This window comes from Perca flavescens, chromosome 24 (genome assembly GCF_004354835.1).
Source record: "Perca flavescens isolate YP-PL-M2 chromosome 24, PFLA_1.0, whole genome shotgun sequence".
Taxonomy (NCBI): domain Eukaryota; kingdom Metazoa; phylum Chordata; class Actinopteri; order Perciformes; family Percidae; genus Perca; species Perca flavescens.
Window position 1 is genome coordinate 10,263,882 of NC_041354.1, and position 14,003 is coordinate 10,277,884.

A 14,003-nucleotide genomic window follows, 5' to 3' on the forward strand; every position below is an offset into this window, starting at 1 on the left:
AACGTTTTTGACTAGCATAAAAGAGAACTCAGAAACGGAGTGTATTCAGTGGGCCTTTCCCTAGGGAAACAGTTCTCACTTTTGCTGTATTTGTGCTAACATTACAGTAAACTTACTACTGCATTGAACTCTACCGAATCCAGGGTTTATTGCAGATAATGCTTAAATTGAGTTGATAAGTAGAGCAGCAGACCCGAGTTTATCTGGCCCAGCTGACGTTTTTTCCACTTCAGTAACCTACTGGTTCAAATAGATTAGCTGATACTTACAGTGTGTACTTTTCTCGATTTCCCCAGAAAATGAACTTACGACGACTTACGATTACTTATGACTGTTACACAGTATATAGTAAATATAAAGACAAAGGATCACACTAATTAGATTTTTTTTTTTCTTTTTTTACATATAATAGTTTATAAAAAGGCCTTTTTTATAGATATGATTTCCCCCAAGCATCTGCACAGTAATATGAACAAAAAGCATCAACGTATAGGGAATGGGATTAATATCCAACAATTACAACATCAGCAGTGCCACTATGAGACTTTTTCCTACATAATGCTGCCTACTATTGGAAATATTTCCCAGAACATCAAAAACTTGTAAGGTAGGGCACAACCTGCTGGGAGAGGTTTAAACATTTCAGAGTGAGCATTTATTCCTCCAGAAAGTAAAACTGAGGCAACCTAAGTTAATAAAACCTTTTATTGAAAGTGCTTTGGAATGTACACTTTAGGATAAAAAAGAAAAGGGAAAAAAAAAAAAAAAAGGTGTCCATTCCATGTTCCTCCACTTTCCTTTTTCATCTTCAATAAGCAGGATTTGATTTTTTTTTTTTTTTTTTTTTTTTAAAGAAACAAAGCAAATGTTTACTCTTCAGAAACAATCGTCTGGGTATATATATTACAACCTGCCAGAGTATTTACAAATCATACAAAAAGAACAATAAAAGCTGTAGCACATCTGACCCCGTTTCTGCAACTAGTCCAAACACATCACGGTTTACTGACTTTGGAGCTCCAGCTCAACATAAGAGCCAAACAGAAAATCAACAGAGTCAATTCAGAGTCGAGCAACAGTCAACTCGGCTCAGCGCCAATAAAGCCGGCGTCCCCGTTTGATGAGAGTCAACCAGAGTTCTTCCCAAACAGATGTTGACTGACAGAAGCTGGAAATGGATTTGTTGTCAGCTAGATGTGAGTTGAAAACAGATTTTGAGACGGCCTGGAGCCAACTAGTGTCCAACCTCAGAGAGAAACTGGTCCTACTGGACGCGGTACTTGTAAAACCAGCAGAGACCCTTAGTGAAGTTCCAGCCCAGAGAGACGGAGAGGATGTAGATGAGGCCGAGCAGAGCGAAGGGGTAGAGCAGCACCACGGTGTTCTTCAGGAATGGTAGAGCTGTATGGATAACACAAGACAAACACATCAACACACTGACAGGCAACAGATACTTTGGCCAACATTACACATCTATAAAGTCACATTGAAATGTACACTACATTACTACTCCTTTATAGGAAACAGGGTGTGCTTAATGGTGACTGCTTTAACCGAGATGGAAATAAATACAACAACCAATAAAAATTACTTTTGAACAGTCCCATCCTTCACAGACAATACTACCTTTTAAAAGGTTACCGTAAAAATTAAAGTACTATGTGCAAAAAGTGCTGGGGTATTTATTGCACTTTGCTCGGTTGTGCTATGATTAATGATTGGAGTTCAGCAGCTTGATAGTGGTTGGGATAAACGATAACTCAAGTTTACTTGTTTTACATCTCAACACACGGAATCTTCATATTCAGGAAAGGGGGTGTTGAGAGTAGGGCTGTCCTCGACTAAAGAAATTCTTAGTCGACTAACACTTATACAATTTTGTCAACTAATTGATTAGTTGATTTAATTGACAGAGCTGTGCGCTTTGAGAGGTGGTTAAGACTAGAAAAGCACAATATAAATGTAGTTAATTAACCATCTGTAAAACTGAGTTTCTCCACAATTAATCCTGCAAAAGCACCACTTTAAATCTTGTGTTCACCATAAATGTGCTCAGAAGTTTCTTGGAAATAAGTAATTAAGCATGAATAAGCATAAAAAAAATGACTAATCGACTAAAGAAATCTTAGTCAACTAAGACCAAAACGACCGATTAGTCGACTAATCGACTAAGAGGTGGCAGCCCTAGTTGAGAGACGCACCCAGGAAACAGGTGTTCTCTCCTCGGGAGAATTTTAACCCAAACCACAATTCTTTTCCTAAACTTAACGTCAACAACTTGTTGTCACATCCACATAAATTACCCCTCTTTGTTTTGTGTCCAACTTACTGTTTTTTCAGGAAATACACCATAACTCTTTAATCGGACATTTTACAGTTATGACGATCAATTAAGGCTGTTTTATGTTTCTGTGGAGGCTCCATGCAGAGCTTTCGCCGTAGCCTACGTAAGTGGCCTGATGTTTATACTTGTGAGCTGGTGTGTGCGTTGAGCCGGCGTGTGCGTGTGTGGGAGAGCGAGGGAGAAGTGAGAGAGGGACTGCGATTAGCTTCGGAGCGAGTAGTACTCTAGAGTCATAGTGAGAGAAACAAAGTGTCTCCCCTGTGCTTCCTGACCACAGTGGGAAATCTGTAACAGGAAAAGTTAACCCTCTCCTTGATTTCATGTTGTTTATGGAGAAGGAGAACCAGGAAATGACTGATCAACTAATCATTACAGCTCTAAATAGATTTGTTAACACATTTTGAAAATGGAAAGGTCTACTTCAGTTCTGATTAAGGACAAAACTAAATATAATCAGAAGTTATTAATCCAAGCCGATCTGAAGTCATATTACACTGAAAATGTGACATAAATCCAGACCAACTGTCTATTTACTGACATATTGTTACTTTTTAGTGAACAATCTAACTCTGTGTATTTAAATATGAATAGGACTTACCGTTGTACCCTAAAAACGTGATGTAGACATAATAACCAATGGCTATTAGCCACATGGTGTTACCGACAAAGTATCCCACGAACCAGTCAGAGTTTATTACCACAATATCTGAAACACACAAAACAAACTGTAGGTATGGTGATAAAAGGAGGCGGGTGCAAGGGTTTATTTCAACACCTGATGTTGATTCAGTTTTTCTGGACAAAAAAAAAAAAATAAATAAATAAATAAATAAATAACATACTAGTAGAAGTCACATATGATTATTAGAAGTATTCATTTTTAGTTGATGAAGTGTACTAAAGAGGCTCTCGGTCTTTGGTGTGTACAGTCACTACGGTTACAGGGGTTGTTTTTAATCGCCAGAGGGAACGAGCTCAAATCACCTGTCCATACAACAACTGACTGTCCAAATAAAAATGGTCACACATTGTGTCATGTCGTAGCTTTTCCTTACAATGGTCCATTTTCATTACATCAGTTGTTGTTTCTATTTTGTAATAGAAAAAATGTCTTTCAATTAACATGCTGTTGCAAACCAGAGGAAACAGACCAGCCAATCAGGCACAGGGGGCGGGTCCATAGGCTCAGATTGGGGGAGGTGATAGAGGGAGTCTATCTGCCTGTTCAAGTGCTACAGCCACTCGGCACATGGCACTGGTCACACCTGTAGCCCATCAGGGGATCAGGGGAAGGCATTAAGAGAGCCAGCCCAAGGCAGCATGGGAGAGAGTGAGGAACAAAGCACCAGAGAGGCTGTCAGTACCCGATCCGTTCCACCTGCACAATCCGTTCTGCACATGCGCAGATGATAATACTGTTTTACGACCTGCCCGATCTGTTCCACGCTAGCCTACACCGGCCTACACCCAAGCTAACGTTTAGCTAACAGCTAATTCGGCTAACCGCTAGCCGACAAATAACGCATGCACAGAACGGACTGTGCAGGCAGAACGGACAGCTAGATTCAGTCTAAAATAACGTTAAGTCAAACATAATGGGAAAAGCAGGCTACAGCAAAATTAAGACTTTACAGTAACAATAAAGACAAGTATTGAGTGATTGTATTTTAAATGAGCACAAGTAAAGTAGAACTGACGTAACAGCTGTTATATATGTTAACGTTTGTTTCCAAGTTTTATTTTGAGGGTCTTTTAAAGTTTACATGCTGTCTCAGCTAGCGGTTAGCCGAATTAGCTGTTAGCTAAACTAACGTTAGCTTCCCGGTGGAGGCTAGTGTGGGAACAGATCGGGTAGTGTCGTAAATCCTCGTACCACAGCGCATGCGCGAACATCTAGCGCATGCGCAGAACGGATTGTGCAGGTGGAACGGATCAGGTACTGACAGAGTCACTGCAGGAGTTTTTGTTGTTCAGTAAGGAGATTGGATGGAAAAAGGACTGACCTCTCGCTCTGCTTTAAGGTGCTTACACACCAACCAGACGGCCGACCCTCGGCAGAAAAGCCAGTGGAAATGATCAGTCGCGTCCCCGAGGTCCAAAAAACTGCCTCGGGACACACTGAGGCGACACCGACTTACGAAACGTAATACGTCTACATAACAGCAGGTGGCGCTACTCTGTATTGTTGCCCAAGAAATGAAAACCGGCAGCTGATTGGACGAACGCGTCACATGGGTTTGTTTTCTCCAGAAATTCAAAGCCAGACTGTCATGGCGGCCGTTCAGAATACAATCTCATATTGTACTAAAATAGTTCACTGAAACGTGTTTCTGAAAACATTTTAAGCGAGAAATAGGCCATGCAGTTGCTGAATCTGTCTTCATTTCAGATCAACAAAGGTCAGTTTAAAAGATTCTCGTCAAATTTTGAGAGACTCTAGTCACCTCATTCCGCTCCCCATTTCCGGGTGAGTCCCGACTGCCCTGCCGCTGACTGAACATGTCAGGTACGGCGACAGCCACTCAGACTGACGACGGCACGGGACACACCGAACAGATTTGAGTCACTGACCTCGCCAGAGTGTCCAACGGACTATTTTCGGCCTAGTGTATCAACATCTTTAAACCCCCCACAGGACAACACTGCATGAAGGCTGACAGACCCGGGACGGGAAGAATCCTAAGTTAAAGTTTGTTCCACTACCCTTTTCCTGACCTGAGTTATTAAAGCACACTTTACGTTAAAGCCAACTGTCTCTGAGTTACCTATTTTCATTGTGAATCGGGCTTTCAAGTCCCCTGGGTTGCTACAATGCAAACAAAACTATGTACATTAGTGTATTTTGCTTTTATTATCAATTATGTCTTAATAAATATTATAAATAGTGAGTCCAGAGTCACGTCTACTCACGGTTGATGAAGAAGAGCTGCAAGAAATGCAGGATGACTAGAAGAGGGTAGAAGGCATTGAGGTGAACATCAAATGCGTAGCCCCACTCCACATCAAAATTTTTGCTGGGATGTTTAAGCAGGTACTTGTTGCTGATAACCCTGGAAAAGACAAAATGAACAATATTTATAAAAAAAATACATATATACAAAAACATGCCCCAATTACAGTAACTGGAGGAAATGCCATTCAATACTTCCATCTAAACAAGGCAAAACTCCCTACTCACCACATGAGGGTTGATATGAGAAGGCCGACTCCTATGCAGTCAACAAAAACTACCCACAGCAGCAGCTTCAGAGTCTCCACTGCTCCCATGTCCAGCACCAGACCAAAGCCTATTGTGGACACTGCAGAGGAACAGAGGGAGTGTTCAGTCATCATAGTACAGTGACAACATCAGGTTTCCACTGGCTACATGTGACCAAGAACAGACTTACCACACAGCCAGATGCTGAGCAGGACAAGAAAACCAGGGTCGTCCCTGGCCCACTGGTCCTTGGTCTGTTTCCTGTAGTGGAAGTTGCGGTAGACTCTCTGCGGTGACGTAAACAAGTAAAGCATCTGCCACAGGGCAAATTCAAAGTCCATCTGTTTGAAACGGAGCAGCCGTCGCAGGTACTTGTAGCGCTTGGCGCCTGCTGTGTGACGTGCAGCGTCCCTAGCACCGAGGGCGCCATTGCTGTCCGGCAAGATGGTCGGCAACATGGTGCTGGTTAACAGATTAAAAAAAAAGAGGGAGGTAAGGACAAGCGAAGAAAGAATGTAATATGAGTAGAAGGACAAGTTGAATTTTCTGCACACATCCTGAGGAAGCTTAGCACTCTAACCTTGATGTTTTGTTTATTCTGTAACTTATCTTGTACTCTGCAGATAAAGAGAAATCTAATCATCACAGTGACAAACATAAAACCACAGTAACTGTATTTATATAAGACAATATTACTTTGCAAAACTTACATGCTATTTTTAAACTTTAAAGCAACTAATATGTTACGCATGATGTATTACATATATATAAATGGGACATTTAGGATTAAGGGTTTTTAGGATCAAGTACAGCTTCTGTTGGGTCACTATATGAGATATTATATATAAATAACAATAAACCCACAGCAGGAGAGAATACCATTTTGTTGAGTTGACATGATGCTTTTAAACGGGTTGACTAGCTAGATCATTACTGTCTTAACACTAGGTAACTTAATTATGACAGTTTTAAGAAAATACACACAATGCTTTATTTCACCTTTTATCACCGAACAGTGTCAAACTGCCTAACAATACATGACAACACAGAAACAGATTATGCTATTGCACACCTATGCTACACATGGGCTAGCTAAGTTGCATAAAACAAATAAAAAAAATTAAAAAAAATGCTGCACATGTATTCCTGTATAAACCAATTACACAATTTACCTAACTGCGCAGTAGCAAATTTACCCCCAACAAGCACTGACATAATTAATTCCCTTGTTAGTTGACGCTGTTTGCTAGCATGTCCTGTTAGCTTGTTGCTAATTTGTTTAAAAAGATGGGAAGGCCTGGTCAGTGTTATTTGTAATATACCAGGTAAACGCAGCGGTAACTATTTGGTATTAACTAGCTAAACAACTAAACTTCTTTAACATTATTTACCTGTTTTTGCTGTACTCCTTCACAGGAGAAAGCACCAACTCGTCTCTGAATCTGTAGCTAGCTGTTTCGGTAGATGCTTCCTGAACTGTCGCGAAAATGAACACGTAGCTACTTCCGGTATCATCCTGCATGGGAAATGTAGTAGGAGGTGAAACCCAGGATCTCAGAATATAAACAGTTTAAGTGTGAATAAGTGTGGTTTTATAATACATCCACGGTGTGAACACAAGAAAGAAAGAAAAGAAAGAAAGAAAGAAAGAAAGAAAGAAAGAAAGAAAGAAAGAAAGAAAGAAAGAAAGAAAGAAAGAAAGAAATATTGCATTATGTTATGTTGAAGATTGTTACTTTTATTGTGAAATTTGAGACCTCATTTCAAACGGAAGTAAGACACCATGCGATTTCCGCTAACCTCATAGCTCTTTGACTGGTAGTACAACTCAGATCACCGCTGTTCTGGTCAAGAAGGCCAAATAGCGTAAGGTAAGAATCAGAAACATATTATGCACGTGTAGACTTTTACATCTATTTGTTATTTAATTGCAAGACCAGTAGACAATGATGTGTTTGACCGTATTACCCGCTGTAACCCTTTTATAACATTGCAATGCCCGTGTCCTTGAGTACTCTTAGCTAACACTATTAGCCTGCAAGCAAGCAGTACCTATTGAAAGGTCCATGCTACTTATAAGCTTCCTCCCCATGTCTACATTGGTACATAAACTGTATATAACCGTGCCCAACATTTTGTTAAGTCTATGTTTCGAACTTTCTGCTTTTCATCTCTGTGCATTATCTCCTTGAAACGTTAATTACGTGGTTGAGTGACAACATCACTTGTTGTTGACAGTGGCAGCTATTAAGCTAGCTAACGTTAACTAACTACCACTATTGTGGCTGTAATTCTTTTTGTAGTAATTATTTGGATAAGGGGTAGCATTATTTATTTTGTCTCGAAATTAAAGGCCTAACGTTAAACCTAAAGGCTAAATATTATAGCTTCAACATAATGTTAAAGCTTTCTAAGTCTGCTATGCCTTGCATGGAATCTGAGCAGTGCAGAATAATGTTGATTGTATATTGTGACATAATCTTGGGGAAAAAAACTGATTGATAAAAGATTTTTTTTAATGTTGAAACAGAAAACATTATGGATCCCAGACATTTCATATTAAAATAATGTTGTAGCTAAACATATTGTGCAAGGACCTCAAGAGATGTAAAAACCTTTTTAGAGCACTGTAGATTATTTGCAGTACAGATGGACTCTGACAGCTATGTTATCTTACTTATCAACAAACAAACACCATGTTGAACACATTCTTAGTTACTGTGGGTTGAGCTGGAACAAGTAGTCAATTTTAGTTGAGCAACAAAAAATGAACCTGCAAGAATAAAAATCAGAATAAGGTTAGCTCATATGTGGACTGCTTTCTTTCTGTTTTCCTCTCACAGAGTCATGTTGCGACTGCCAACTGTCGGTCGGGCTCTAGCCGGAGCTGCCAAGAGCAGCCTGGCTCCCTCCAACACTGGTGTGTGTGTGTGTGTGTGTGTGTGTGTGTGTGTGTGTGTGTGTGTGTGTGTGTGTGTGTGTGTGTGTGTGTGTTTGTGTGTGAGAGATAAGGTAACCGTTATTCTCCTTATTCTAAATAAGATGTTTTGGAGCCAATTAAATTCATGATTTAATTGTACGTATTATTACCATTTGTATTTTAATTCTTATTTTGAACATGGTTGTGTTTCAGTATATCAGGCAATTTATCCTAGTTTATATAATTTTCAGAAGCTTCCCAGACATTGAAATCTGATAAATTTGACCATATGTGTGTTCACTTACAGTACGTACTTCAGTGCGTGCTGCCAGCAACATGGTGGAAGTGTTTGTAGATGGGAAACCACTGGAGGTGGAGCCTGGAACTACTGTGCTGCAGGTAAGGAATTTGATTATTTTACTGAAAACCAATAAAGATGTTTCATGTGGTCCCTTCATATTGTATACTGTATTTTTGTATATATGTTACCAATAGGCACTATTTTGTGGTAATTGTGTTGTCTTGATAATAATCTAGTCCATTTTAGATTCATGTGTACATAATTTGATCTTTTTAGAATTTCCCACCTTTTCATGACCGTTTCCTTTCCCCATCAGGCCTGTGAGAAGGCAGGAATCCAGATCCCCAGGTTCTGTTACCACGAGCGCCTCTCAGTGGCAGGAAACTGTCGTATGTGTTTGGTGGAGATTGAGAGAGCTCCAAAGGTAACCAAGTGCATCTGATTGGTCAGCAGGCAGATTACTTTAGTAGCCAATAGGCTGGAAGTCCATTCCATTGAACAATTAAAAACATTGGACGAGATGCCTTTGCACAGAAATTGCTGTAAATGCTTGCAGTACTAGTCTAATTGTGTGTTGTGTGTGTTGTGTGTGCTCCTCAGCCGGTAGCAGCCTGTGCCATGCCCGTCATGAAGGGATGGAACATCCTCACCAACTCAGAGAAGACACGCAAAGCCAGGTATCAAATATTCAAACGGGATTCAAACTTTACTCAACATTTTTAAAAGTCACCAAAGTTAATAAACTTGAAACTGTCTTGATGAACGTGTGTGTGTGTGTGATCAGAGAGGGAGTTATGGAGTTCCTGTTGGCCAACCACCCACTGGACTGTCCCATTTGTGACCAGGGAGGAGAGTGCGACCTACAGGTAACCATGGACGAGTATCTAACACCTTGGTTTAGAGCTTAACCTTCATCACCTTTTAGGTTAACGGGCTAGTTTGTGTTAGTTACATTTGAAAACCAGTTTCACTATTGTATCTTGTGTTAACACTCCACCTGCTGTGTTCTCAGGACCAGTCCATGCAGTTTGGGTCAGACCGCAGTCGTTTCACAGAAGGGAAGAGAGCAGTGGAGGACAAGAACATTGGGCCGCTCATCAAAACCATCATGACCCGCTGCATCCAGTGCACGCGCTGCGTCCGGTAAGCACATGATAAACATCATATTGACGTCCATCAGCAAAATGTAATAATCATACTGACCGCTATTGTCACTTCCAATGGTAAAAATATAGGAGATCTTCTAACAGCACATTAATGCATTCCTGTGTAGTTTTGCCAGTGAGATCGCAGGTGTTGAAGACCTGGGAACCACAGGAAGAGGAAACAACCTGCAGATCGGGACCTACGTGGAGAAGATGTTCATGTCGGAGCTGTCCGGCAACGTTATCGATGTCTGTCCTGTCGGAGCCCTCACCTCCAAACCCTACGCTTTCACCGCACGGCCATGGGAGACCAGGTAGGGCAGAATTTGATACCATCAACCTTACAAAACCAGAGCAGACAGTTCCAGCTTTTGAAGCACATTTTTTCAGCAGTTTAAGGCATTTTGGTTCGTTCAGTTTTTGTCTGATTCTGTCATTTTTTTTTCTCCTTTTTACTTCATCTTCTGCTGTCTTTGCAGGAAAACAGAGTCAATTGATGTGCTGGATGCTGTGGGCAGTAACATCATGGTGAGCACAAGAGGAGGGGAGGTGATGAGGGTGATGCCCAGGCTGAACGAAGACATCAACGAAGAATGGATCTCTGACAAGACCAGGTAAAATACGAACCCCGAGCCAGGAAACGTTAACATGTTTCCAACTGAGTTGGAAAAAGTGAAATCGGTCTCGCTGGATAATTAGTCCATAAAATAAATGCTCAATGTAGTCACAAACAAACATAAAAAAGTTTAGATATGTTGCCATAAAGTTTGACTAAGGAGAACGAAAATCCCCAAATGTGTGTCCTCAGGTTTGCATATGATGGTCTGAAGAGGCAGAGATTGGCCCAACCAATGGTGAAGGATGATTCAGGTCAGCTGACCCCGACCACCTGGGAGGATGCTCTCACTCGTGTCGCTGGAGCAGTAAGTGTGTGTTCGCTTCGGTATTGCATCTGCCTGTTTATTCCTTTTTTTTATATATCGTTATTATATGCCGATAGGATACAGGTGATATTTGTTATGCTTTGATATTCATGCATCCTATTTCAGGTTGTATTATAACATTTGAGTCTGTATGTATAAATATCTGTGTGTGTGTGTGTGTGTGTGTAGCTGCAGAGCGTGCAGGGCAGCGAGGTAGCAGCCATTGCAGGGGGGATGGCTGACGCCGAAACTCTGGTCTCCCTCAAAGACCTCCTCAACAGACTCAACTCGGAAAACCTCTGCACTGAGGAGCTCTTCCCTATGGCGGGGGCAGGGTAAGAATAAGTATATAATGTACAGGGTTCCCACAGTATCTTTAGTTGTGCAGCGAACAACTTCTCTCTCTCTCTATCTCTGCAGCACTGACCTGCGCTCCAACTACCTGTTGAACTCTCGCATCGCCGGCATCGAGGACTGTGACCTACTGCTGCTCGTAGGAACTAACCCACGCTACGAGGCCCCGCTGTTCAACGCCCGAATCCGCAAGAGGTAAACTCATACATAACTCTTTGCATTAATTGTTTGGTTTCTCCTCCTGTAGACAGCATTGTTGCAGCAAAAATAGATTTTACACAGCACTTATTCTACTATTTCTCCTGCAGTTGGTCTTTGCTTCTACTGGATAAAATCAAAGTTATGTAATCAGTGTCACTTGCCTCCCTCTGTCTTTCTCCTTTCCCCCTCTTCCTCTGTCAGTTGGCTCCATAATGAGCTGCGTGTTGCCATGGTGGGTCACAGTGTTGATCTGAGCTTCTCATACGACCATCTGGGAGAGGAAACTTCAGTACTGAAGGAACTGGCTAACGGCACACACCCCTTCTGCCAGGTAATGGACTCTTACGCAATCTGACTGGAGGGAGCTTTGGTGCTGATTTATGATTTATTTATTTTTTTCCTTCTTTGTTGGCAGCTCTCAGATTAATTTCTGGAAACTTTTACTTGAAATTTTCATTTCCTTTCCCCTGGCTCCAGGTCCTATCAGCTGCTAAGCGTCCGGTAGTGGTCGTGGGAAGCAGTGCTCTGCAGAGAGAAGACGGAGCCGCCATCATGCGCGCCGTCTCCACCATCGCTCAGAACGCCAGAACCAGCAGTGGAGTGGAAGAGAGGTGGAAAGTCCTCAACGTCCTGCACAGGTACAACTTGGCAATCCTCTTAAGTGTGGACTGATTTGAAGCTTTCAAGACAAATTGATTAACGTTTTCTGTAGATTTTGAATAGCTGTTTTTATATATGTATTTTTTTTTATTTTACAAATGAAGGTGATGGTAAAATCAGCCTCTATTGGTGAGGTACAGCAGATGCTTCCTGCTCTTACTTTGAGGGCTGCTCAATTATGGGGGAAAAAAAATCATAATCACGATTATTTAACACAATTACTCATTGTCTTTTGGAAAGATGTTTCATTTATTTTACTTTAAAAACAGTGAAACAACAAATCTACAGTGAAAACACCTAGAACTGTGAAATTTCCCTTAAGGCTTTTGCCTTTTTTTTTCATTCAGAACACAAGACAAAATAAGACTTTTTTTTTTTTTTTTTTTTTTTTTTTTTTTTTTTCTTTTTCAATTCATCTGTTTTTGTGATCATTAGGAGCGAAAATCATAAATGCAATTACAGTTTTCATTAATTGCACAGCCCTACTTACTGTGTGTCTGTGTGTGAGCAGAGTGGCCAGTCAGGTGGCTGCGTTGGACCTGGGCTACAAGGCTGGTGTGGACGCCATCAGGGCAGCACCCCCCAAAGTCCTGTTCCTGCTGGGAGCTGATGCCGGCTGCATCACCAGAGCCGACCTGCCTGAAGACAGCCTCATCATCTACCAGGGTACGCACAGACACATGCCACCAAGCATACACACATTCAGTCGTCGCCATGACCGTGAAAGTAAAAAACGCAAATATATTAGAACATCATTTTCAACCGCTCCAGGTCACCATGGTGACGTCGGAGCACCAATGGCAGACATCATCCTCCCCGGTGCTGCATACACAGAGAAAAACGCCACCTATGTCAACACTGAAGGAAGGAGCCAACAAACCCGGACGGCTGTCACTGCTCCTGGAATGGCCAGAGAGGACTGGAAGATCATCAGGGCCGTATCTGAAGTAAGCAGGGAGTCTTTCACATGGAGCATGCTAATGTTCACACTGTTGTCAACATTCAAAAAAAAAAAAAAATCATTCCTTTGTGTGTTTGCAGCTGGCCGGCGTGACACTGCCCTACGACTCTGTGGAGGGGGTCCGATGCAGACTAGCCGAGGTCTCTCCTAATCTCGTCCGTTACGATGATGTAGAGGAGGCAAACTATTTCAAACAGGCTAATGAACTTGCCCAGGTACACACACACACACACACACACACACACACACACACACACACACACACAAACATCCGTAGAATCAGAATGTGGCGTCCCACAGACTGTCGTATAAAGGAAGAAGAAGAAGAAGAAAATGATCTCTGATTCCTCACTCTGTTCTATGCAGGCTGTGAACCAGGACCTACTAGCAGCTCCTCTGGTGCCACCTCAACTAACGGCAAAGGACTTCTACATGACAGGTAAGTGTGTTTTAGAAATAGCAGATACACAAATGCAAAAATAGAAATATAGAAGTTTTAAATCAACTTCTTCTACCCCTTCCCTTTCTGTGTTCAGATTCCATCAGCAGGGCTTCCCAGACGATGGCCAAATGCGTCAAAGCCGTCACCGAAGGAGCCGCCGCCGTCGACGAGCCGTCAGTTTGCTGAACACCGGCGTGCAGTAACTCCTCCGCTGAAACAACACACACTTCTCAGAACAAACTCAGTGTTGCTCCTTAATTTAAAGTTGTCCTTGATGCTTGTACTCTACAGTTAAACCGTTTTCACTCCCGTGAACAAGCTTTGTTGAATAAAGCGAATAAAAAAAAAAAACTTGAAATATGAATAAAATCTTACAAATATCTTTACTCCATTTTGAGTGTTTTCCTGTATTTGTGGTAAAAAATCTGCTTGTCACTCATGTTATTTGTCATTCCTTCACCTATTTCACTAATGTATTTAGGCTTTAAGACTGGCAGTGTGATATGATTTATTTTTTATATCTGTAAGTTGATCTGGCTTCTTGCACGAGGCA

At 41.5% G+C, this 14,003-nt stretch overlaps 2 protein-coding genes across 2 annotated transcripts; one reads left to right on the top strand and one right to left on the bottom strand.

The window, feature by feature from the left end:
- Positions 1–687: 687 nt before the first annotated feature.
- unc50 (unc-50 homolog (C. elegans)) lies at positions 688–7,059 on the bottom strand. The gene is made up of 6 exons (XM_028572142.1): positions 6,935–7,059; positions 5,734–6,005; positions 5,523–5,643; positions 5,255–5,394; positions 2,943–3,050; positions 688–1,401 (listed from the first exon to the last, which is right to left on the bottom strand). Exons 2-6 carry the CDS (start codon positions 5,999–6,001, stop codon positions 1,265–1,267), a joined length of 774 nt encoding a protein of 257 aa, XP_028427943.1. The 5' UTR covers positions 6,002–6,005; positions 6,935–7,059; the 3' UTR covers positions 688–1,264.
- A 265-nt stretch (positions 7,060–7,324) lies between these two features.
- On the top strand, positions 7,325–13,836 carry LOC114550906 (NADH-ubiquinone oxidoreductase 75 kDa subunit, mitochondrial). Its single transcript, XM_028571878.1, has 19 exons — positions 7,325–7,414; positions 8,387–8,463; positions 8,771–8,862; positions 9,081–9,188; positions 9,365–9,441; positions 9,549–9,630; positions 9,777–9,907; positions 10,038–10,223; positions 10,389–10,523; positions 10,718–10,832; positions 11,022–11,167; positions 11,253–11,381; positions 11,589–11,718; positions 11,865–12,025; positions 12,559–12,713; positions 12,819–12,994; positions 13,089–13,223; positions 13,375–13,447; positions 13,545–13,836. The coding sequence occupies exons 2-19, from the start codon at positions 8,391–8,393 to the stop codon at positions 13,634–13,636; spliced, it is 2,196 nt and encodes a 731-aa protein (XP_028427679.1). The 5' UTR covers positions 7,325–7,414; positions 8,387–8,390; the 3' UTR covers positions 13,637–13,836.
- The last annotated feature ends 167 nt before the right edge of the window (positions 13,837–14,003 follow it).

Bases quoted from the DNA above. Each gene is read 5' to 3' on its own strand.
- unc50 (XM_028572142.1), bottom strand. From the start codon at position 6,001: ATGTTGCCGACCATCTTGCCGGACAGCAATGGCGCCCTCGGTGCTAGG. The intron at 5,644-5,733 runs GTAAGTCTGTTC...GTTCCTCTGCAG, and splicing joins GCTCAGCATCTGGCTGTGTG to TGTCCACAATAGGCTTTGGT. The intron at 5,395-5,522 runs GTGAGTAGGGAG...TGTCTTTTCCAG, and splicing joins CTCATATCAACCCTCATGTG to GGTTATCAGCAACAAGTACC.
- LOC114550906 (XM_028571878.1), top strand. From the start codon at position 8,391: ATGTTGCGACTGCCAACTGTCGGTCGGGCTCTAGCCGGAGCTGCCAAG. The intron at 8,464-8,770 runs GTGTGTGTGTGT...GTTCACTTACAG, and splicing joins CCTGGCTCCCTCCAACACTG to TACGTACTTCAGTGCGTGCT. The intron at 8,863-9,080 runs GTAAGGAATTTG...TTTCCCCATCAG, and splicing joins CTGGAACTACTGTGCTGCAG to GCCTGTGAGAAGGCAGGAAT.